The following is a 24,788-nucleotide window of genomic DNA, read 5'->3' as shown; positions in this document are numbered from 1 at the left end:
CCTAAACCAATAGCAAATTGGCATAGATTAAATCAGATTAGAGAGTTAAATGCATGGCTTGTAGATTGGTGTAGGAGAAATGGGTTTCAATTCGTGGGGCACTGTCACTAGTACTGGGGAAAGTGGGAGCTGTACTGTCTTGGCCTGAATTGTGCTGGGACCAGTATTCTCGTGAGTCATATAACTAGTGTGGTAGAAGCGGCTTTAAACTAAATAGTGGGGGTGATGGATCAAGTTTGGGAAGATGTGATAAATTAACTAAAGAAAAGGCAAGAGAGCAAGGGAAATGATGATCAGAGAGTGGCAGGAAGGGACAGAGTGTACAAACCCAAGTGTGCACCAGCAGATAAGGCTAGGGGTTCCATAAAATGGTAAAAAAAGAACTAAAGGGTCTGCATCTAGTAGTATTTGTAAAAAAGCAGTGAATTGACAGTGCAAATAGAAATAAATATATATGATCTGATAGCCATTACAGAGACAAAGCTGCAAGATGATAAAGACCTGAATACTCAACGGTATATGACATTTAGGAAAGACAGGAAGCTAGGAAGAGATGGAGAGATATCAATTAAGGATGTCATTGGTTTAATAAAGAGAGATGACCTTAGTTCTGGGGGTCAAAATGTAGAATCAGTTTGAGGAGAGATGAGAACTAATAAAGGTAAGAAGTTACCGTGGGAGTGGTTTATAGGCTCCCTAGCAGTAACTGCACAGTAGGAAAAAATAGTGGGGTTTTCTGAGAAAGGTATGGTGATAATCATGAGTGATTTTTATCAACATATAGATTGGAAGAATCAGGTTGGCAAAGGTAGCCTGGATGATGAGTTAATAGAGTGCTTTCAGGATAGGTTCTTGGAGCAGCATGTTCTACAGCCAACCAGAGAGCAGGCTATAATGGATCTGATAATGTGTAATGAGACAGGATTAATTAATGACCTCATACTGAAGGCGCCCCTAGTTAGCTGCGATCATAATATGATTGAATTTCATATTCAGTTTGAGGGAGAGAGGGGTGGATCTGAGAGTAATATTTTAAACTTAAATGAGGGCAATTATGAAAGCATAAAGATAGAGCTAGCTAAATTGAACTTGGAAGTTAGATTAAGGGATATGTCAGTAGAGATGCAGCAGCAGATATTTAAGGAGCTATTTCAGAATACTCAGAAAAGATACATTCCAGTGAGAAAGAAGGATCCTGAGGGAAGGATACGCCATCTGTGCCTAACTAAGTAAATTAAAGACAGTATCAAATTGAAAGAAAAGGCGTATAATTCTGCAAAGATGCGGGGTAGGTCAGAAGATTGGACAGAATATAAAGAATGGCAAAAAGATTAATAAGGAGAGAGAAATTAGAGTATGAGAGAAAGCTATCTAGAAATATAAAAACATATAGGCCGGGATTTTCTGGTCCTATCGGGGGTGGGACCCGTCGCGGGTGAGCGACGCCTCAGCCAGAAGCCCATTGATTTGCAACGGGACCGGAAGATCGTGGCAGCGGGCGGATATGGAAAATCCCGCCGATAGAGTGGAATTTCATGGCCCCGCCGCAATGGGACTGTAAAATGCAGCAAGCCATTCAATAGTCCTTTGACTTCAGCGAGACCATAAACTCCCACTGGCAGGTATTTAAAAAAGAAAAGAGTAAGTCAAGTGAGCATTGGTCCTCTAAAATGTGAGTGTGGGGAATTAATAATGGGAAATAATAAAATGGCAGATGAATTGAACAGATATTTTGCAACTGTGATTCACTGCAGAGGATACAAATAACATCCCAGGAATTATTTTGAGTCAGGAGGTGAAAGGGAGGGAGGAACTTAAAACAATTATTACAATCACCAGGGAAAGGGTACTGAGAAAATTGTTAGAACTAAAAACTGACAAGTCTCTAGGTCCTGATGGACGCCTCCTAAAGTCTTAAAAGAAGTGACTGCTGAGATAGAAGATGCATTGGTTTTAATTTTCCAAAATTCCCTCGATTCTGGAAAGGTCCCATCAGATTGGAAAACAGAGAATGTGACTCCTCTGTTCAGGAAAGGAGGGATTCTACAAGCCAGTTAGCTTAACACGTCAAAGGGAAATTGCTGGAATCTATTATTAAGGAGGTTATAGCGGGACCCTTGGAAAATCTCTGCAATCAGACAGAGTCAACATGTTTTGTGACAGGGAAATCACGTGTGACTAATTTATTAGAATTCTTTGAGGAAGTAACAAGCAACATTGATAAAGGGGTACCTGTGTATATGTGTACTTAGATTTCCATAAGGCATTTGACAAGGTGCCACATCAAAGGTTACTATGCAAAATAAGAGCTCATGGTGTAGGGGGTAATATATTAGCATTGATAGAAGATTGGTTAGCTAACAGTAAGCAGAGAGTAGCCATAAATGGGTCATTTTTGGGTAGGCAGGATGTGATGAGTGGAGTGCCACAGGGATCAGTGCTGGGCCTCAATTACTTACAATTTATATCAATGACTTGGATGAATGGACTGAATGTATAGTTGTTAAATTTGCTGATGACACAAAGATACGTAGGAAGGAAAGTTGTGAAGAGGACACCATAATCTGCAAAGGAACATAGACAGGTTAAGTGAGTGGGCAAAAATTTGGCAGATGGAGTATAATGTAGGAAAATGTGAACTTGTCCACTTTGGCAGGAAGAATAGGAAAAGAGCATTAATTTAAACAGAGAGATTTCAGAATTCTGAGGCACAGAGGGATCTGGGTGTCCTGATACATGAATCACAAACAGTTAGTATGTCAGTACTGCAAGTGACTAGGGAAGCAAATGGAATGTTGCCATTTATTACAAGGGGAATGGAATATAAAGTAGGGATATTTTGCAACAGTTATACAGGGCGTTGGTGAGACCACATCTGGAGTACCATGTACAGTTTTGGTCTCCTTATTTAATAAAGGAGAGAAATGCATTAGAAGGAGTTCAGAGAAAAGGTTCACGTGACTAATACCTGTGATGTGGTTGGGGGGTGGGGGGCGGTTGGTGGGGGGTGGTTGTTATCTTACGAGGAAAGGTTGAACAGGCTGGGCCTGTACACACTGGAGTTTAGAAGAATGTTAGGTGATTTTATTGAAGGGGACTTGACAGGGTGGATGCTGAAAGGATGTTTCCTCATGTGGGAGAGACTAGAACTAGGGGACACAATTTAAAAATAAGGGGTCTCCCATTTAACTTGGAGGTGAGGAGAATTTTTTTCTCTCAGAGGGTTTTGAGTCTTTGGAACTCTTTTTCCTGGAGAGCAGTGGATGCAGGGTCAATGAATATTTTTAAAGCAGAGGTAAATAGGTTCTTGAGTAACAAGAGAGCCAAAGGTTATCGAGAATATGGCGTTGAGGCCACAATCAGAGCAGCCATGATCTTATTTTTTTAATATTCATCCATGGGGTGTGGTCATCACTGGCTGGGCCAGCATTTAATGCACATCCTTAATTGCCCTTGAGGAGGTGACATGAACTGCCTTCTTGAACCGCTGCAGTCCACAGTGCTGTTAGGGAGGGAGTTCTAGGATTTTGACCCAGTGACAGTGAAGGAACAGTAATCTATTTCCAAGTTAGGATGGTGAGTGGCTTGGAGGGGCAGGTGGTAGTGTTCCCGTGTATCTACTGCCCTTGTCCTTCTAGATGGTAGCGGTCGTGGGTTTGGAAGGTGCTGTCTGAGGAGTCTTGGTGAGTTCCTGCAGTGCATCTTGTAGATGGTACACACACTGCTGCCACTCTGCGTCGGTGGTGGAGGAAGTGAATGTTTGTGGATGGGGTGCCAACCAAGTGGGCTGCTTTATCCTGGATGATGTCAGGCTTATTGAGTGTTGTTGGAGATGCACTCATCCAGGCGAGTGGAGAGTAATCCATCACACTCATGACTTGTGCCTTGTAGATGGAGGACAGGCTTTGGGGAGTCAGGAGGTGAGTTACCCGCTATAGGATTCCTAGCCTCTGACCTGCTCTTGTAGCCACAGTATTTATATGACTAGTCCAGTTCAGTTTCTGGTCAATGGTAACCCCCAGGATGTTGAATAATGCGGGATTCAGCAGTGGTAATGTCATTGAATGTTAAGGGGCAATGGTTAGGTTCTCTCTTGTTGGAGATGGTCATTGCCTGACACTTGTGTGGCACGAGTGTTGCCACGCCAGCTGAAGCCTGGATATTGTCCAGCTCTTGCTGCATTTGGGCATGGACTGCTTCAGTATTTGAGGAGTTGTGAGTGGTGCTGAACATTGTGCAATCATCAGTGAACATCCCCACTTCTGACCTTATGATGGGAGGAAGGTCATTGATGAAGCAGCTGAAGATGGTTGAGCCGAGGACATTACCAGGGGCAACTCCTGCAGTCCTGGAATGAAGATGAGTGACCTCCAACAACCACAACCACCTTTCTTTGTGCTAGGTATGACTACAGCGGAGAAATTTCCCCCTGATTCCCATTCACTCCAGTTTTGACGGGGCTCCTTGATGCTGCCTTGTTGTCAAGGGCAGTCACTCTCACCTCACCTCTGGAGTTCAGCTCTTTTGTCCATATTTGAACCAAGGCTGTAATGAGGTCAGGAGCAGAGTGACCTTGGCAGGACCCAAACTGAGCATCAGTGAACAGGTTATTGCTAAGCAAGTGCTGCTTGGTAACACTGTTCGTGATCCCTTCCATCATTTTGCTGATGATAAAGACTGATGGGGAGGTAATTGGCCAGGTTGGATTTGTCCTGCTTGTTGAATACAGGACATACCTGGGCAATTTTCCACATAGTCGGGTAGATGCCACTGTTGTAGCTGTACTGGAACTGCTTGGTTAGAGGCACGGCAAGTTCTGGAGCACAAGTCTTCAGTATTATTGCTGGAATATTGTCAGGGCCCATAGCCTTTGTAGTAACAATGCCTTCAGCTGTTTCTTAATATCATGTGGAGTGAATCAAATTGGCTGAAGACTGGGATCTGTGATGCTGGGGACCTCTGGAGGCGGTTGGGATGGATCATTCACTTGGCATTTTTGGCTGAAGATGGTTGCAAATGCTTCAGCCTATCTTTTACACTGATGTGTTATGCTTGGCCGGGTCAGGTGTGTGCCCACCCACCGAGCTCAGTATTCAGCCCAAGATGTTGCCACTTGTGGGCAAGACCAAAACGAGCGTGCCCACCGACAATTAAGAGGCCTATTAAGGCCATTGAAAAGGTAATTAAATTCAAATTGACACCGCCTGTCTAACCTTAACGGTTGGCGGGGCAGGCGAAAACGCCAAGTGGCCTTTACACTTTTTAGGAAACCTCATCCACGGGCGGGATGGGGTTTCCTGAAGCAAATAGAAATAAAATTAAAATTTTACACTTGAATTAAAAACATGTCCCTGCTCATGTGACAGAGTGACAGGAGGGGACACATTTTATGACATTTTTATTTTGTTTATTAGTTTTTTCAAACAGCGCTTCACCTTCCTGAGGCAGCTCCGTACCTGAGGCAGCTCCGTACCTGAGGCAGCTCCGTACCTGAGGCAGCCCCATTCCTGAGGTAGCTCCGTACCTGAGGCAGCTCCGTACCTGAGGCAGCTCCGTACCTGAGGCAGCTCCGTACCTGAGGCAGCTCCGTACCTGAGGCAGCTCCGTACCTGAGGCAGCTCCGTACCTGAGGCAGCTCCGTACCTGAGGCAGCTCCTTACCTGAGGCAGCTCCGTACCTGAGGCAGCTCCGTACCTGAGGCAGCTCCGTACCTGAGGCAGCTCCGTACCTGAGGCAGCTCCGTACCTGAGGCAGCTCCGTACCTGAGGCAGCCCCGTACCTGAGGCAGCTCCGTACCTGAGGTAGCTCCGTACCTGAGGCAGCTCCGTACCTGAGGCAGCTCCATTCCTGAGGCAGCTCCGTACCTGAGGCAGCTCCGTACCTGAGGCAGCTCCGTACCTGAGGCAGCTCCGTACCTGAGGCAGCTCCGTATCTGAGGCAGCTCTGTATCTGAGGCAGCTCCGTACCTGAGGCAGCTCCGTGCCTCAGGGAGATTGAAGCGCTCTTTCGCGCGCATGCACAAAGTTGACGCTAGGCCCACTCACCCTCCCCCACCGCCCCCCCCCCCCCCCCCCAGCCTGCTGCCGTTCGCGTTCCACGTTGGGTGGGCCTTAATTGGCTCACCCGCGTAAAATTGTGGTCCGATGCCAATTGTGGGCGGCAGTAGGCTTCCCGACCGCCCTCACCGAGCACCCCCACCGAGCACCCCCACCGAGCACCCCCACCGAGCACCCCTACCGAGCAGCCCTGCCAAGGGCAAAAATCCTGCCTCTTGTCTTTTTACTCAGAGGGTTGTAAATCTTTGATATTCTCTACCCCAGAGGGCTGTGGAAGCTCAGTCATTGAGTGTGTTTAAAGCAGATTGACAGATTTCTAAATACCAATGACCTAAAGGGATATGGCGACAACGTGGTAAAAAGGCATTGAAGTGGATGTTCAGTGGATGGTGGAGCAGGCTCCACGGGCTGAATGGCCTGGTCCTTTTCCTACGTTCCTTTATCTATCCTATCAAACTACTAATTTTAAACACTTAGCAGATCAACTCTCAACCTTGTCTTTTCAAGAGAAAAGAGCCCGCCCTCGATTTGGCCAATATTAAGCAATTTGTATCACTTCTCCTATGGAGTTACATACAAACATATGAATTAGGAGCAAGATTAGGCCACCCAGCCCCTCGAGCCTGCTCCACCATTCAATAAGATTATGGCTGATCTGATTGTAACCTCAACCCCACATTCCTGCCTACCCCCGATAACCTTTCGCCCCCTTGTTAATCAAGAATCTATCTAGCTCTGCCTTAAAATATTCAAAAACTCTGCTTCCACCACCATTTGAGGAAGAGAGTTCCAAAGACCTTCAGAGAGAAAAAAATTTCTCCTCATCTCTGTCTTAAATGAGCGACCTCTTATTCTTAGACAGTGACCCCTGGTTCTAGATTCTCCCACAAGAGGAAACATCCTTTCCACACCCACCCTGTCAATATCCTTCAGGATCTTAAAGGTTTCAATCAAGTCGCCTCTTACTCTTCTAAATTCCAGTGGATACAAGCCTAACCTGTCCAACCTTCCCTCAATAGACAACCCGCCCATTCCTAGTGTTAGTCTAGTAAACCTTCTCTGAACTGCTTCTAATGTATTTACATCTTTCCTTAAATAAGGAGACCAGTACTATACACAATACTCCAGGTGTGATCACACCAATGCCCTGTACAACTGAGGCAAAACCTCCCTACATTGTATTCAATTCCCCTCACAATAAACAATAACATTCTATGAGCTTTCCTCATTTCCTGCTGTCCCTGCATAATAGCCTTTTGTGATTCATGCACTAAGACGCCCAGATCTCTCTGAATCTCAGAGCTCTGCAAACTCTCACCATTTGGATAATATGCTTCTTTTTAATTCTTCCTGCCAAAATGGACAACTTCACATTATCCCACGTTATAATCCATTTGCCAGATCTTTGCCCACTCACTTAACCTATCGATGTCCCTTTGTAGCCTCCTCATGTCCTCTTCACAGTTTAATTTCCTACCTATCTTTGCGTTGTCAGCAAATTTAGCATCCATCCCTTCGGTCCCTTCATCCAAGTCATTTATATAAATTGTAAAAAGTTGAGGCCCAGCACTGGGGATCCCTGTGACACACCACTCGTCACATCCTGCCAACCAGACAAAGACCCATTTATGTCAACTCTCTGCTTCCTGTTAGGCAGCCAATCTTCTATCCATGCCAATATGTTACCCCCTACACCATGAACTTTTATTTTCTGCAATAACCTTTGATGTGGCATCTTATCAAATGCTTTCTGGAAATCTAAGTACAGTAGCTCTACCAGTTCACCTTTATTCACAGCACATGTGACTCCATGTTAAAAATGATGGCTCAAAAGCCATGCATGCATTGCAGGATTCTCCAGTGATATAAAGGTATGTACAGTTTACTTAGTTCACATGTTTATACCTTTAAATTTGTTACTGAACTTTTAAGGTTAATACTGGTCTGTACTCTGTATAATTTAAGATATAAATAAATGGCAGGTTGCTGCAATCACATTTATCTTTATTGAACTTTTGACTATAACAGAGAAAGTCCTAGAGGTTAGGGAGTTGCTTTCACCGCCTGGGTTATCTCTTTCCACATGGTTCTGTATTGGCAGGTCTCTTTTCACCCACAACCATTACGCCTAACTTCAGCTAGGAACACGCAAAGAGAAGCAAATGAAGTTATGCTCCCTAGTTCTGGTCTCCCCTACCAAGGGGAGTAATTTATCTCCATCTACCCTATCAACTGCTTTTAGGACATTGGACCTACATTGACAATAGCCCTCAATCATGAAGGAGGCTTCATTAAAAGGGTAACAATTTTAGAAAATATTCAACATATGGAAAATTAACAATAACCTGGGTTATAGGGCACATCTCACAGCAGCACAAATAAGACCAGGACCATTTGATATTTCATCACTCCTTAGAGTGTGGCTCCAAAATACTGCACCACATCACTGGTAATGTTTAAGCGTAGGTATTTCTTTGTTAAAGTACTGTTTGACAAGCAAAAAAAAAAATCAGTTATATGTAGAAGGCTGATATATCAAAGAAGGCGGTTGGTGGTTTGACCTTTTGTACTTGATTTCTGTTTCCTATCTATGCTGCAATGCAACTGTCAAGAACTTGTTTTTATCTTAGTTATTATGCTGCAGTATTAGTTGAGAGCTATTAAAAAGAATCCATTATTACTAGCTTAAAATTCTCTCTAATTTAGTTACATTCTGCTAAGAATACGATTCACAGTAGTTCAATAATCAAATGCAACTGAGACTTGGTTAGGCTGATGGTCTTTGGAAATTTGGAAGCCAATTGTGATGTGTTTTCCATGTCAAAGTTGCTACTGTAATATTAAATTTGTGCCTGGATACTTTAGCACAAACCTGCAAAACCATCCATTTCTCAATACTACATGCAGCTGGGTATTGGTCTTCTTTCTTGCCAATTGAGTCTGGAGGTTCCTTGCCATAACCTTCCTCAGAATATTCCACTTTCCCACAGAAGTTGATACCATCAATTGACTTTCTGCACTGGAGAGATCTTCTACACTTTGGATCACACCACATCAGGATGAGTCGTGTTTATGCTACTTTAGACTGGACCTCAGCTGAGGAGCAAAATGACTAACAACAGCACCCTGCAGCAGTTTAACACTCACAGACCCGTAGCTGCACAGCAGAGACAGAAACAGCAGCGATGGGACCAGCAGAAAGGGAACAAGCAGAGAAAGGACCAGCAGGGAGGGGACCAGCAGAGGGGAGCCCATTAGAGAGAGGAACCAGCAAAGTTGGACAGCTTGCAGGAGGCATTAAGCATTGAACAGGGTCTACAGGCATAGGATCAGTTTCCTTGATATGTCCGGGTATCAGTGTTTCAGGAGGCTCAGGATGTCATGAAGGGTGTTGTCAGCCATCTGCAGCCTCCTAGAAGACCTGCTGGCAGCTGACCCTGGAGGTCACATGTTACCGATTGCTGTCTGAGTCAACATTGCCCTCAACATTCTTACGCCTGGATCCCTCCAGGGCTCTGCCGCAGACACATGCAGGACCTCCCAGTTGGCCACGCACGACTGCACAAGACAAGTAACTGATGGGTAGTATGCTAGGGCCGGGAGTCATGTCAACCCGGCTGCTGGTTAGCCCAGTCAGAGTGAGTGGGCGCTCAGCTTTGTGACTCTGGCTGGCTTCCCATAGGTGCAGAGTGCCATCATGTGGCAATCTGGGCTCTCCCAGAACAACCAGGAGCACTTGTCAATCAGAAGAACTTCCACTCCATAAATGTGCAGCCTGTGTGCAACAAAAATATAAGATCTTTATGCAGGTGCATGCAAGATTCCCAGTTGGCTACCATGATGCTTTTGCCCTGTAATGGTCCAAGCTCCCTGATGTTTTCATACCTGGAAGCAGATGTAAAGGGTGGCTGCTGGACAACAAGGGATACCCACTGCAAACATGGCTGACGACGCCAATCAGAAAACCCAGTACTGAAGCCTAGCAGCATTGCAATGAATGTAATATCACCACCAGAGGAACACAAGGTTTTTGGAAAGTTGTAAGGTTGGAGGAGGTTACAGAGATAAGGAGGTACAAGTCTGTGGAGGCATTCGAACATTAGCATGAGAATTTTAAATTTGAGGGGTTGCTGGACTAAAGCTACTTTAAGTCAGTGAATACAGGTGATGGGTGAACAGGAAGAGAGGGAACCTTGTTTTAAATGATATGATCAAACTTGGCTGTGATATCTATTATGATCTAATAAATTGTTGGTACTCACTTTCTAGCCCCACAGGTGAAGAATGATCATTGGACTAGGTGACAGAAGGCTTCTGCCACTTGTGGAACATAATCCAGCACCAACCAATGCCTTCAAGTGAGGATGGGAAAGAAAAGTGATCTCAGCAATAAAACAATCAATGTAAATCTTTAAATAAAATTTTTATTAAATTTATATCTGTTTTCCAGATATGACTTTCTAAATAATTATGTTTTCTAATTAGTGCTTCTAATAAATTATACAGAATTGGAAAAAAATACTAATTTGAATTAACTGCTCCTGAATCAAGCAACATGTTATTGAGACATAAATTAATTACACATATGAAATGGTCCGAGTAAAATTCTTTCATCAAACCAATACATTTAATCATGTTGCAGTGACAATTAAAAATGAGAAACTCCCTGAATATAATTTGCCTGGTCAATGAAAAGTAAGGATATAGATGTCTTTCTAAAGTACCGCATCAATTGAAAGGCTCCCCTTTCTCTCTCTCTCTCATTCTCTCTTTCTGTCAGTCCTTCCTTGGCCTGGCATGGTACTTATGCATCACATCCTGGAACATAATCCTTAAGAACTAGGTTTTGGTTCCATTGGTTCTTTGATATTGGAGATTCTGAAGCTTAATCTTAACTGGCTGTTTCAGGATGGATTGGATTTTTTACTTTCAAACTGTGGCATGATCCCAACTTCTTCCTCTGTTCCAGGACTTCTGACTTTTTCACCTTCCCTCAGGCTTTCTTCAGCTAGCTGTGACAGGTATTTCTGCAACATAAAGAAATGCCTTTGATAAATAAATAAGCACTTGCAAAAAGACTTAAGATTAAACTTTGGCAAACATGGTGCAAATTACAAAACTAATCATAATTAGGTCACACAAATTACTGTCTAACTCATTTTAAATGACTCTCCAGGCATTTTTCTTCTTCGTTCGGTGTTTCCCACATTACACGGTGTCACCACAGGCTGGTTGATCACCTTGATGTCAACCATAATTTTTTGGATTTGGCTGATGGTTTTACAGCCCTTCACTTCTGGGAAGGTCACCACTACTATATTGATAAAAGCCATAGAACACTACAAAATATCTCTATCTGGAGAACTTACACAGGTTTCCTCTACCTAGACAGTACAATATTGTAGAAAATAGTCTTACCAATAAAATAGGAAACAAAAGAACCTCGAGTTGAGCGAGGTGCTCTTCTTAACTCTCTTATCCCTGCTCCTATGAGTTGCTCCCCATACCCTTGCAGCTGCGATGGAGGCAGGCTACTGACCCTGCTGCCCCAGGATGACCACTCTCTGGCTGCCGGAGGCCTGGAAGGCCCTGGCATGGTGAGGAGTGCCTGCACAGATGTAGGACTGTGTTGTCGGGCTCTGTTGTTGCAGCTACTTGAGACGCTGGTAACAAGCCTGTTTTCTGTTGTGTGGCTCAATCAACCTTTCATTCACTGTTGCTGTTTTTCATTCTAATTCCTGCTGCTATGTGAAATCTCATTGACGCTCTTACTCCCTCAATGGGCTTGAAGTGATGGACTAAGGTGCCTCTGTCAGATCCTCGGCATTGCCACTGTACACTGTACACCTGAATGCTGAGTGATGAAGTGCAAAATGAAGGGAACAACTGTAGGATTGATTAACAGTGAGACTTTACTGGAGTTTTTCAGAAAGGGCGAAAGGGTCACAGAAAACTGCATTAGGCTCTGTACAAGAGCGTCCCAAGTCTCTCTTGGTGTATCACTTGTGATGCTTGTGTTGCAAGGAGTCCCTCATCTTGCATTGTCTGCTGGCTCTTCCACATCCTCATCACCAGAGGAGGCATTATTATTTACACCTCCCCCTTTTGCCGTGCTAGGTTGTGCAGTACACAGCAGACCACCACAATACTCGAGACCCTTGCTGGGGCAGACTGAAAGGCTCCATTGGATTGCTCTTGGCATCTGAATCGCATTTTCAAAAGCCCAACAGCCTTCTCAATGGTTCCTTGATTTGACCTGTGGCAGGATCCTTTGCATGTGTGTGTGGGTTCCTCACAGGCATGAGCATCAATCTTTTAATGGGTAGCCCTTGTCCCCCAGTATCCATCCCTAAAGCCAGGCAGAGGGCCAGAAAAGCTGTAGCACCAGGGGACTGTTGAATTATGTAGGCATTGTGGCTGTTTCCTGGAAACCAGGCACAACCTGAAGGATGTGTTTTCGGTTATCACAGACCAGTTGGACATTGGTGGAATGGACGTCCTTCCTATTGATGAAGGCTCTTGGTTGGTCCATGAGATCCTTAATGGCCACATGTGAGCAGCTAATGATACCCTGCACCTGGACCAATGCAGCGATGGCACCAAAGCAGGTTGATTTCTCAGTCTGACTTTTCAGCATCAGTGTGTTAGTGCACATAGTCACTGGCCCTCCTTGATGCAACCTGGGAGATCCCACATCTCCACAGTGGATCCCTGGAAAGATCTGGATGGGTATAATTTAAGAGCTAAGTGATCTTCAGCACCAGTGGCATTGGCTGTCCACCCACCCCTCATGGGTCTCAGTTCATCCTGCAACATGCTGCAGAGATCAGTGTTGGCCTCCCTGGAGAGCCACAGTCTTCACTGACACTAATGCTCAGGCATTTGTAGAAAATTCAGTCTCTCCTGGGGATGGCCTCTTCTGCACACAAGTGCCTGTTGGCTTGCCCCTCTGTTCCCTTCTGCACGTGCCCACCCCAAGACTGGCCCTCTGGCTGGTCCTGTGGCTTTTGATCTGCCCCTGCCCCTGGACTTCCCTCCTTCTCCTCAACAGGGGCTCCAAGGGCTGGGTGGATGGGGTCCATGGCAGGTGGCCTCTCTCTTATTACTAGACCTTCTTCCCAGATAGCACACCCTACCCCTTCAAACCTCTCCCTGTTCACTGGAGTAAGCGCTACTGTTCCCATGTTACCCTGGCAACATACCCCCACAGTCCTGGTACTTTCTCTCCCTTTCCGTTGATGTTGGAAGTTCCCTCTATGCATCACCCTTCCTGCCTCTGCACTCTGGTTCTCCTGATGCTTCCTGAGACTGCCAGCATTTAGCCATTATTTCCTTACTGCCTTGGTTAACCAGGTGGAGCTCTGAAGCCCCATGGACCCCATTGGTAACATGAGAAATGCGCTGTAAAGTTACACTCAAGTGGCCTTTCAACTACCTTAATCAGTGTCCTGTGCTTCGATGTCCAAAGTCCACCCTCCATTGTTCCTGCCATTAGTAAAATCTGGAGGTGATGTCAGACTTATGGCCAAACATGGTCTATTCCCCTTTTATGGCCACCCACACCTCCAAGCTAAGTCCGAATGGCCCGGTAAAATTCCGGCCATTGATTAGCCAGCAAAACTATAATGGAATAACAGGCTGCTTTTAAAGAGGAGATAGTTCATATACAGTCGAGGTGCCTTCCCATGAGGGGGACAGGTAAGACAAACAAAGCCAGAACTCCCTGGATGATGAAAGTGATAGAGAGCAAGGTGAAGAAAATGTCAGGTTGATATCACAAGTAAGAACCAGGCTGAATATAGAAAATTCAGAGGGGAAGTGAGAAAAGAAATAAGAGAAGCAAAGAGACTGTATGAGAAGAGACTGGTAGCTATCATAAAAGGGAATCCAAAAGTATTCTTTAGGCATATAAATAGTAAAACAGCGGTAATAGGAAGAGTGGAGTCAATTGGGGACCAAAAGGGAGAATTTATGTGGGGAGACAGGGGCATATTTGAAGTACTGAATTTTGCATCTGTCTTTACCAAGGAAGAAGATGCTGCCAAAATCATAGTGAAAGAGGAGGTAGCTAAGACACTGGGTGGGCAAAATAATTTACAAAGAGGAAACATTAGAAGGACTGACTGTACTTAAAATTGATAATTCACCGGAACCGGGTTGGATATGTCCTAGGATATTAGGGGAAGTAAGGGTGGAAATTGCGGATGCACTGACCAGAATCTTCCAATCCTACTTAGCTACAGGGGTGGTACCAGAGGACTGGAGAATTGCAAATGTTACACTCTTGTTCAGAAAAGGGTGTAAGGATAAGCTCAGCAACTACAGGCCAGTCAGATTAACTTTGGTGGTGGTAAAACTTTTAGAAACAATAGGTTGCAACAGAATTAACAGTCATTTGGACTAATATGGATTAATTAAGGAAAACCGGCATGAAATTACTATTGGCAAATTGTGTTTAACGAACTCAATTGAGTTTTTTGATGAGGTTACATAAAGACTTGATGAGGTTAATGCGGTTGATGTGCTGTACATGGACTTCCAAAAGGTGAAAGAAAAATACTGCAGATGCTGGAAATCTGAAATAAAAAACAGAAAATGATGGAAAAACTCAGCGGGCAGAATTTTGCCCTTGGTGGGCATGCGGGTCCCACCAGCTCGGCGGCATGCAGACAGCCGACCCCCGCCGCCGAAACAGGGCCCACCGCCATTTTGAGTGGGCGGGCCAATTAAGGCCCGCCCAGCGGCTTGCCCCACAGGAAGTGCTATGTGCTTCCTGTGCGGGAGGGAGGGGGAGGGATTCCCCATCTGTCAAAGTGCGCTGTTTCACACATGTGCGTGAAAGAGCTCACTGCTCCCTGAGACCAAGTGCTGTCTCAGGGAGATCACTGACAGGTAAAAACACTCCAAAAATAGAAAAATATTAAAATTATTAACATGCCCCCCTCATGCGACAATGTCACACGAGATGGGACATGCTAATAAGAAACACATAAACTTTATGAAACTTTTAAAAAACGGACATGAAACCTCATCCCGCCAGTGGATGAGGTTTCATGTATTATCAGAAACCCGCCGGGGCTCCTGGCCTGCCCACCAGCCTTAAGGTTGGACGGGCAGGTCTTTAACAATCTTAATTAGCCTGTCAATGGCCTTAATTGGCCATTGACAGTCAGCGGGCGGACAGCTGATTTCGCTGTCCGCCCGCCTTCCTGAAAATTTAAAGGGACCGGGATGACGTCGGGGGTTCCTCCCAACGTCATCCATTTTCCTGTTGGCGAGCGGGCCCCGCCCCCAAATCGCCGACGGGAAAATCCTGGCCAGCAGGTTTGGCAGCAACTATGGAGAGAGAAACAGAGTTAACGTTTCGAGTCCATATGACTCTTTCTCAGAACTGAACTTTTTCATACTCAGCTCTGAAAAAGAGTCATAGGGATTATGGGTCGCTTTGCTTGCGAAGAGGTTGCACGCTTACCTGTCGACAGGTGAGTCGATTACAATATACGGCAGACGCAGAGACCAATATGAAATGAAGCACGTACTATTTATTTACACAAACAACAGAGCATTAACACGATGTATGCTTCTCCAGCCAGACCCTACTCTAGACAAACGTTTACATGGTAGCCCGCGCTACACAGCTATTGGGTCTTACAGTCACGTGGTCAATCTGCTCACAGCCTCTTAAAGGTGTAATATACCTCAGATTACCACATCCCCCCCCCTTTTACTTGAAAGTACATTTTACAATATAGTAACTATTTACAAAAATGAACTATCTAAAGGGAAAGAAAAAGAAATTCGGGGCCTTGTTTAGTAATTTCGTTTTCTCTTCCTATGTGTTTTTTTTTTGATGGGTTTTCTTCTTGGCAGCGCTGATTTTCATCTCATTTCTTCTTCCACTTCCTTATTGGCCAGACTAGGCTCAGGTATGAGCTCAACTTGACTGAACTCAGTGGTTGAGTCTACCAGCATTTCAGCTTCTTTAAAAACTCAGGGGTCTCTATTTTTACGGCTTCTTGGCTTCCACGAAGCTGGTTCTTCAGTTCTTCCATTTCTCTTTTATATTTGTTAGTTGTTTCCTGGAGAATTAAGTATTGTTGTGCTTTTTCAGCTAATTGATTCTTCATCTTGGCCAGAGACATGTGGAACTCTTTCTGTTCTTCCTCATACCTTTTCTGTGGTACAAATTGGGATCTGAGGGAATCTTGCAATGTGTGAAAGTCCTTCAGCAGGTTTTCTTTTTCCGTTTGGAGCTTATTGACTTCAACTCAAACTCTGTCCTGAAACATCAGCTCTACCAGTTCCTTTTGTTGAGTCGTTACACGCTCCTTTTCCCAAACAGCAACATTTCCTGCTTCTGACTGAGAGTTCACTAATCTCTCAAGATTCATATCTCTTAACCAGATTCTTCCAAGGAGACTCGGTCCTCTGCCTGCTATCACCATGATGGGCAGATTTGCAGACTGGCTTTCGTATTGTATTGGAACCTTGCATATACCTTTCACTTGTGTGTTTTCACCAGTACATGTCTTTAGTCTGGCACCTGAGTTTTCCAGCTTTAGTGAGTGGTCTCCTCCATTCACATACTTAAACGTGTGTTCCCCAATGACTGTCATGGATGTGCCTGTAACCACCTCCATTCGAAGGGGTTTTCTGTTGACTTCTACTGTCACGTAGATTGGCTCTGTTTTACCCATTTTTATATTGTGTAGAGAGTAAATAACTGTGAAGTGATAGATTTTGACAGGAAGAATGAGGAGAGGCAATATAAAATAAAGGATGGAGTTCTGAAAGAGCTGTAGAAGCAGAGGGGCCTGTGGCTACATGTGCACAAATTGTTGAAGATGGCGGGGCAGTTTGAGAAAGTTTTCAAAAAATGCATGTGGGATCCTAGGCTTTAGAAATAGAGGCTAAGTGTCCAAAGGCAAGAAAGGTATTGTGAAACTCCATGAAACATTGGTTTGGCTTCAATTCAGTATTGTAATCAATTCTGGTCACTGCACCTTAGGGAGAATGTGAAGGTATTGGAGAGGGTACAGGAAAGATTCACAAGAATAGCTCCAGATGGATTGGAGAAGTTGAGGCTGTCCTCCTTGGAGAAGAGAAGATTGAGAGATGATTTGATAGAAGTGTTCAACTTAATGAGGGAGCAGAATAGAGAGGGAGAAACTGTCCCCCATGGAGGGAGGATTGAGAGCTAGAGGACTCTGATTTAAGGTGAATGGCAAAAGATCAAAGGCCACATGAGGAAAATCTTTTTTCCTCAGCCTGTGGTGAGGATCTGGAATGCATTGCCTGAGAGTGTGGTGGGTAAGGTTCAATCGAGGCATTCAAAAGGGAATTGGATAATTATCTGAAGAGAAAAAAGTTGCTCCGGGGAAAAGGCAGCGAATTGGGACTAGCTGAGTTGCTCTTGCAGAGAATCAACACGCAACAGCTGAATGGCCTCCTTCTGTGGTTCTATTGATCAAGTTTATTGGATCACAGATGATCTGTAGAAAGAATGAACATTGGTGGCCCCCGTGGGTCCCTTATTTCCTGATTGTTTATGTTCTTACATTACTTGATTCATTAGAAAATGTCACTTCCTTCCCCATGGGGTGGAAGTGACTTATTTCGATAAGGTGCTACATTCAGTTAGACACTGCTGACCAATAAAACTTAACCAGGTGAAGTTAGTAAGCATTGAGACTCGCACCTGTTGTTTTCTGATGAGGGGAAAGTGAGTCAACATTCTAAACATGTTGTCTTCATTAGAGGACTTCTAACAATCTATTTATATTTCAACATGTACCATATGGCCAACCGTATCTCAGTAGTTATGAAAGTAGAGGGCATGATAAAGTCAGCAATCTTCCAACTTCTACAGTGTTGTTTTTGCTCCCTGTGGATATACATTAGACTCAAGCCCTTCATTTGACCTTCTTTTAATGTTAATATAACACCTTCAAGGGCTAACTAGTGAGATATTCAATATTAGTGCACCAACTGGTTTTGTGCTTCCTGTACTGGACCATCCCCAAGGAACTGTCATCTAGTTTTCCTTCTCTATTTGGATTAGTGTCAGCTACCTGTTGCTCTGACCATAGAACTAGCACATTCCAAATTTAATGAGCAACCCTATATCTTGTCAATTATTTCAGACCGTGGTGTTGTTTCATTTGAAGACTGGATGTAATAACTCATCAGGGATTTCTAGTACTGCTGAAGGTGCCAGTGGATAAATCCAGCTGAAACCTCCTGATCTTTTTAAAGCACAGTGTGTCGTGTGTGTTTCAAAATTTGCTGGAAGAACGAGGAGAGGTAATATTAAATAAAGGAGGCAATTCTAAAAGGGCTGTAGAAGCGGAGGAACCTGGGACTATGGGCAGAATTTTTCACTTGGTGCGAGGGCGCGCGCCCAACATGGCCGTGCATAAAATAGCGCACATGACGTTGGGTGAGCGTCCCGACGTCATCGTGTGATATTTCGCTCAGCTGGCACGAGCGGGAGTCTGAGCTTCTCCCGCCATCAATTACGAGGCCAGTTAAGGCCATTAAAAAGGCAGTTAAGCTGGGTTTTACGTTGCCCGTGCAATTTCACGTTCGTCGCAGGGGCAAAACGGGCAGGTGGCAATTTCAAAATCTTCATTCAAAGGCCGGGTTAAAAGGGTCAGAGTTTTGCAGATAGTTTTCTGCTGCTGACTTATTGGTACTTGGCAGCTTCATCTCTGTTCGGGGCTTCATTCTTAGCATTTCCAGGCTTCATTTCAGGACCTATTGGTGTCTGCAGGGCCCCCGGAGGATTCAGACCATGTGGACCCTTCCAGGTATCAGACAGCCTTCCCTTACCCTGGGAATGGAGATTGTGGTCTCCGCTGGAGGCACCTCCTCTGGGGAGGAAGAGAGGGGCAGAAGGGAGAGGAGGCCGGGTGTCCCAATGCAGCTTCCAGGGGAGCGACCTGTGGGAGGAGAGGCGCAGGCACAAGGGGTGCAGGGCCAGCAGGTAGTCTAAGGCGGAAGGGGACACAGAAGATGCCACTATCCTGCTGCCAGGGTTTACAGGCGGCGATGCAGCTACCTCAATATGTCAGGGGTGCAATGCCGAAGGAGGCTCCACCTCTCAAGGGAGACAGTGACCTCCATTTGTCAGATGATCGGGCATCAGATCAGCTCCAACTGTGTGGGTGAACACCCCATACCAGTGGCTCTCAACTTCTATGCCTCCGGCTCTTTCCAGGGGTCAGTGAGGGCTCTGTGTAGAGTCTCCCAATCTGCTGTCCACAGTTACATCAAGCTGATGACAGAAGCTCTGTTCAGGCAGATACTGACATTTATTCTTTACCGTATGGACGAGGCCAGCCAGGCTGAGTGAGCCAGAGGCTTTTCAGCGATGGCTGGGTTCCCCCGTGTCCAGGGTGCCATCGACTGTACACATGTCGCCATCAAGGCGCCAGCGGGTGAGCCCGGTGCCTTCGTCAACAGGAAGGGCTTCCACTCCATGAACGTGCAGATAGTGTGTGATCACAGGATGCTGATTCTACAAGTCTGTGCAAGGTACCCAGGCAGTTCCCATGACACCTACATCCTCAGACACTCCCAGGTGCCGAGGCTCTTCAGTGCTCCAGCCCGGCTGGATGGATGGCTGCTGGGTGACAAGGACTATCCGTTGAAGAGGTGGCTCATGACGCTTCTCCACTACCCAAGAACAGATGCTGAGCACCGTTACAATAGGAGCCATGGCTCCACAAGGGCGGTGTAGAGAGGCCCATAGGTCTTCTTGAGATGCGCTTCCGATGCCTGGATTGTTCAGGGGGAGCACTACAATACCCTCAGAGCGGGTGTCACTGATAGTGGTTTCATGCTGCGCTCTCCACAATCTGGCACTGGAAAGGGGGAACCCACTGGAGGAAGAGGATCTTGACACAGCTGCACAAGCCACTCAAGATGAATCCAATAGTGAGTTAGAAGAGGAGCACAGTGAGGAGAACACTGAGGGCATGGAGGCAGACCTCTGAACCTCCAGGAAGGCACCTGGGATTCCTTGATCCAACGCTCCTTCAGCTAGGCTGCCAATCATGCCAGGGCTGCCGCCTCCATGCCCGATGTCTGAAATGACCCTTTCATTTGCACCCAAAGTCCACTCAGTGCCTGTGCAATAAAATATCCAGCCACTCACGTCCAGCATTACAGACTGGCGTACCCTGCACCAGAAAGGAAAAAGGTGAAGCATACTCAGGCCATCAGAACCAAAGCAAATTTAATGTTATTGTCACATTGAAAGCAGAAAGACATTACATTACTAGTGTCGATGTCCACACCGGCAGACATATAAACCAAACATAAATAAACAGAAAATCACACGTGAACTGTCCCTCTTGTGCTCATGGCGCCCCTAACTTATGTCCCCGAGTGCTATGTCTTGGTGCCCCACCCTCGCTGGCAGCAGCATTGGAGACAGGCTGCTGACTCTGCTGTCCTGTTGGCCTTGATGACCTCTGGCCAGTGGAGCCTGTGTTGGCCCTGCCTGGGAGGGAGCGGCCAGTGACATGGCTGGCATCATTGCAGCCTCATCAGATGTGACAGTCACAAGAGGGGCAGAGGAGCGGAGAGGCTGCTGTCATCATCCAGAGCGCCCTGAGAGGAGCCCACAGAGACAACAAGCAGCTCATGTGCCAACATGGGGTCGCTCTGGAGCTCCCTGCTCACCATTGATGGATGGGCACCTAGCTGAGATACTGGGTGCCTCATCCATCTCCCACACGGACACTGACCACCTGAGCTCATTGCCTGCATGAGGACTTGCAGGTCCGAGCGCAACCCCAGGAACCCTGATTCTGTCCCTGGAGCTGCCTCGCCATGAGAGTCGCTACTCTCTCAATGGAGGAGGCAGTGAACTTGGCTATGAGGGTCAAAGCAGTGGTCATGCTCTGCATGGACTCCTCCACAATGGAGACCATGGCACGCAGACCCTCATGGGTCTCCACCAGATCCTCCCGCACATCTGGCTGGACATCCAGCATCTGCCACCTAATGGACGACTCCAGAGGTTCATCATTTGCCTTTGACCGAGCATCGTCCTGGTCTCCTCCAACTGTCGGTGCCCTGGGCACACTAAGCCTTCGCCTGCACCTCAAGCGAGTGTGGTGCGCTCACCAATGTTCACCGACATTCTAGCTGTCGATCTAATGCCCCTGAGGTGCTGGTACCTGTGTTGGTGCCTGGTCAGAGAGCGGGTGTAACGCAGGTGCAAATGAAGTCCAGTGGTCCTCTGATGTCGGGGTTGGCCTTTCAGGGTCCAGGAGTGAGTGTGTGCTGGAGAATCTAAAAGGGAGAACAAAGACATGTCATTTGTTAAAGTCATCACACTGTCACTGTGCAGGCCAGGCACCCTGGTGAGACAATGGAGATCTGCATCATGTTGCCAGCATCTTTCAATGATTAATGGGGCCTCCAGGTTTGAGGCTCTCATCAACGAAGAGACTCCACTAGAATGTTTGCACAATCTGAAACTTTCACCTCTGTGCACTGCACACTTACCTTCATCTGGCACCCCGGCCCCTTTGCACGTGGAGTGTGCCCGCTCTCCAGCTCATGGGTGTCCTGCTTGAACCTGGTCAGCAGCAGCAGGCTGGGTGGGCCTCCGCCTGTCTGTGATCTCTCTAATTGGTTATGGCTTGTCTTCCCCTGAAAGGACAGAGGGGCATTGATGAGTCCACTCTCTACCTGCAGCGCCATTGCAGCCTGGCCAACTCCAGCTGAGGAACCCCTTGCAGGGCACATCTGAGTCGTGGCCCTCGGGCCGCAAGTCACTCAGTCCAAGCAGCCAGGGCTCACCCCCTTGGCCAGCTCCGGTGTCACTGACAGTTGGCACTCAGACTATAACACCCCTGAGGTCCACAGGGGGCAGCCACACCTTAACACTTCTGCACACTGACCCATGCCAACACGGTACTCACCTTTCCTGAGGTCACTGAACTTCTTCCGGCACTGCACCCATGTGCACTGCGCCACGTCATGGCTGCTAACCAGTGCTGCCACCTCCTCCCATGCCCTCTTGGTGAGGTGCGGTGGCCTCCTCCTCCCATCTCTGGGGACAAGGGTGTCCCTCCTGGCAGCCACCTCCTCCAGGAGGTCCATGAGGCACTCGTCCGAAAAGCGGGGTCTGAGTGCCCACCCGACCTGCCCTCCTGGCTGTCGTGTCCAGCCACACTCGACTCCATCGCTTGAATATCGACAACGCAGAGGAGACGTTCTTCTGCGGCAGCTTTCCAGGAGCTGCCTGGGCTGTTTTTAAACCAGTTGCCGTTGGACCCGGCGCCGACAGGGACCCGCCCCCGCCTGCCCCTTCTTGACCAGTGAGGAGCCACATTTCATGCTGGGCCGATTGCGGGCAGCGGTCCATTTCCCCACTGCTCCCGGGCTTGTCAACCACACCCGCCCACCTCAAAATTCTGGCTTATATGTGCACAAATCGCAATGACGGAGAGCAGCACTTGTATTTAGTTCACTTTACACAGGAAACATAAAGCTGGCATTCTAATGATGACCCGTTAGCACTGAAAGGAAACAAGATGCCTGATCCAGACACTTCTGCACCTTTTAATTTGGTGGATTGCGTTAATTCATTTATTTTAAATTCATATGTCTGTTGTTATCACCAACAGTAACTTGCAGTCTTATACCTTTTGAGGTTTAAAAGAAAAGAAAATGTTTGAAATGCACATTATGTCTTCTGGTTCCCATAAGTTAGAAATAATCACACTTTACCGAGTTTCATGGGATGTATTTCTTGCTGCTCCTCACGTGGCTGGTAGACTGAATAGGCTGACGCGTTGTTACTCAGTACATGACTGCAGTGCAACAACAAATATGACTGTCACATCTCAGCCTGAAAGAACAGCAGCTGACGTCACAGATTTAACTTCAAGAACAATATTTTTTAATCTGCCATGCTGGCTATCTCTAACCTGTGCTATCTAACCATCAACCCTCCAGGTCAGGTGGCTCCACATGTAGTACAGAGTGTACCTTGCAGTATCTTATCGAGTACTGTATTGAAGAATGTAAATGCATTGGAGGCGGTTCAGAGGAGGTTTACTAGATTAATATCTGGAATGAGTGGGTTGTCTTATGAGGAAAGGTTAGACAGACTGGGCTTGTTTCCACTGGAGTTTAGAAGAGTGAGGGGTGATTTGATTGAAGTATGTAAGATCTTGAATGGCCTTGACAAGGTGGACATGGAAAGGTGTTTCCTCTTGTGCGTGAGTTAAGAATTAGGGGGCCCTGTTTTAAAATTAGGGGTTGTCCTTTTAGGACAGAGATGAGGAGAATTTTGTCCCTCAGAGGGTTGTGCAACTTTGGAATTCTCTGCCTCAGAAGGCGATGGAGATGGGGTCATTGAATAATTTTAAGGCAGAGGTAGATAGTTTATTGTTAGGAAAGAGGTTATTGGAGGTAGATGGGAACATAGAATGGGAATTCGAAACACAAACAGATCAACCATGATCTTATTGAATGGCAGAGCAGGTTCGAGGGGCCGAATGGCCTACTTCTGTTCCTATTTCATACGTACTCAAGTCCACACAGACAATCAGCTATCATCATGACATCCCTCTCTTACTGGACCAAAACCATGATTGTTCTGCTTGGTGTATGCAGCTTAGATTCTATCCCCCTTACTGAACATATTGCATACATTTTGCAAACAAACTTAACAAACCATTACTTTCCGAACTCACTGAATAAATGAATTTCTTTAATTATGACTATCAGGTAAGTTCACTACATCACAGTCCAATATAGTTTCAGCCTTTTGTTCAGTATTTCACTTTCTGGAGCAGTTATTTCTCTTTCACTATTTAACTGTGATAAATATCAGTATGTCATTAGATGCTTCTCCGTGATCTACTCCATTCTCTGTTACTAAATCCTACAAAATCTTAATATTGCTTTGGTTGTTTCCTCTCGCGCTATGTGCTGTCTCAGGAACTATGGTTATCGCATCAGGATTAGGAAGTTTTGTCATCCGCTCGGGGACTGATATTTTTCCCTCTGGATAGCAAGCTGTCTGCCTGCTATCAGCACTGCTGGCTTAGACCTCGGGATTGCTGAATGTCAGCGTCACCTCGGCTCCTACACCTGGTTCATCTGCTGCTATGTCCTTGTCACCTTTTTGATGCATGAGGAATTTCTATCATACAGTACACCTTCTGGTGACTGCACAGTCACACTGTTTCCCTTCTTGGCAATGACAGTATGGCTTGGAGTAAAATGGTGTATCCCTGGACTCTCCTGTCTCAGCAATACTTCATCACCTGGCATCACCCCAGACTGTCTAGCTCCTGTTCCGTGGTCTGCATAAGCCTTTGCAGAACCCTTTTCTGCATCATGATCTTGAACCTCCTGATCAACGCTGGTGTCCCTCAGCTCTGGCATCTTACCGCGTATTTTGTGTCCAAATAGCAGCTCAGTTGGGATCTTTCCCGTTGTAGTGTGAGGAGTTGCTCTATACAGGGCCATATTTGACAGCAACCCCTCCCTCCAATCCTCATCCATTTCTCTAAGTATTGGTTTTGTCGTTCCACTTCCCCATTTACCTGTGAACATTTAGGGGGCTGCTCTATGATGGTGAATGCCTGCGACTTGCATGTAAATCTGCAAAGGTCTGTGAAAATGAATTGTGGCCCACTGTTTGAATACAGAGTGCCTGGTAAACTGTGCCTTGCAAATATTTCAGTCACTGTGGACAAC

General features: G+C 46.1%; 2 protein-coding genes across 2 annotated transcripts in view; both read right to left on the bottom strand.

Annotated features, from left to right (window-relative positions):
* The window catches only part of pdcd4b (programmed cell death 4b), a 386,498-nt gene that overhangs the window by 59,097 nt on the left and 302,613 nt on the right, over positions 1-24,788 (bottom strand). The gene's annotated exons all lie outside the window — the stretch shown is intronic.
* The window catches only part of rbm20 (RNA binding motif protein 20), a 253,594-nt gene continuing 239,266 nt past the window's right edge, over positions 10,461-24,788 (bottom strand). Inside the window, exon 14 of the mRNA XM_078565173.1 lies at positions 10,461-11,083. Within this exon, the coding sequence (XP_078421299.1) occupies positions 10,961-11,083 (123 nt within the window). The 3' untranslated portion in view covers positions 10,461-10,960. The remainder of the gene's footprint in view (positions 11,084-24,788) is intronic.

This window comes from Cetorhinus maximus, chromosome 20, assembly GCF_964194155.1.
Source record: "Cetorhinus maximus chromosome 20, sCetMax3.hap1.1, whole genome shotgun sequence".
Taxonomy (NCBI): domain Eukaryota; kingdom Metazoa; phylum Chordata; class Chondrichthyes; order Lamniformes; family Cetorhinidae; genus Cetorhinus; species Cetorhinus maximus.
The sequence above is the reverse complement of the archived record's forward strand: the minus strand, read 5'-3'. Positions and strand labels throughout refer to the sequence as shown.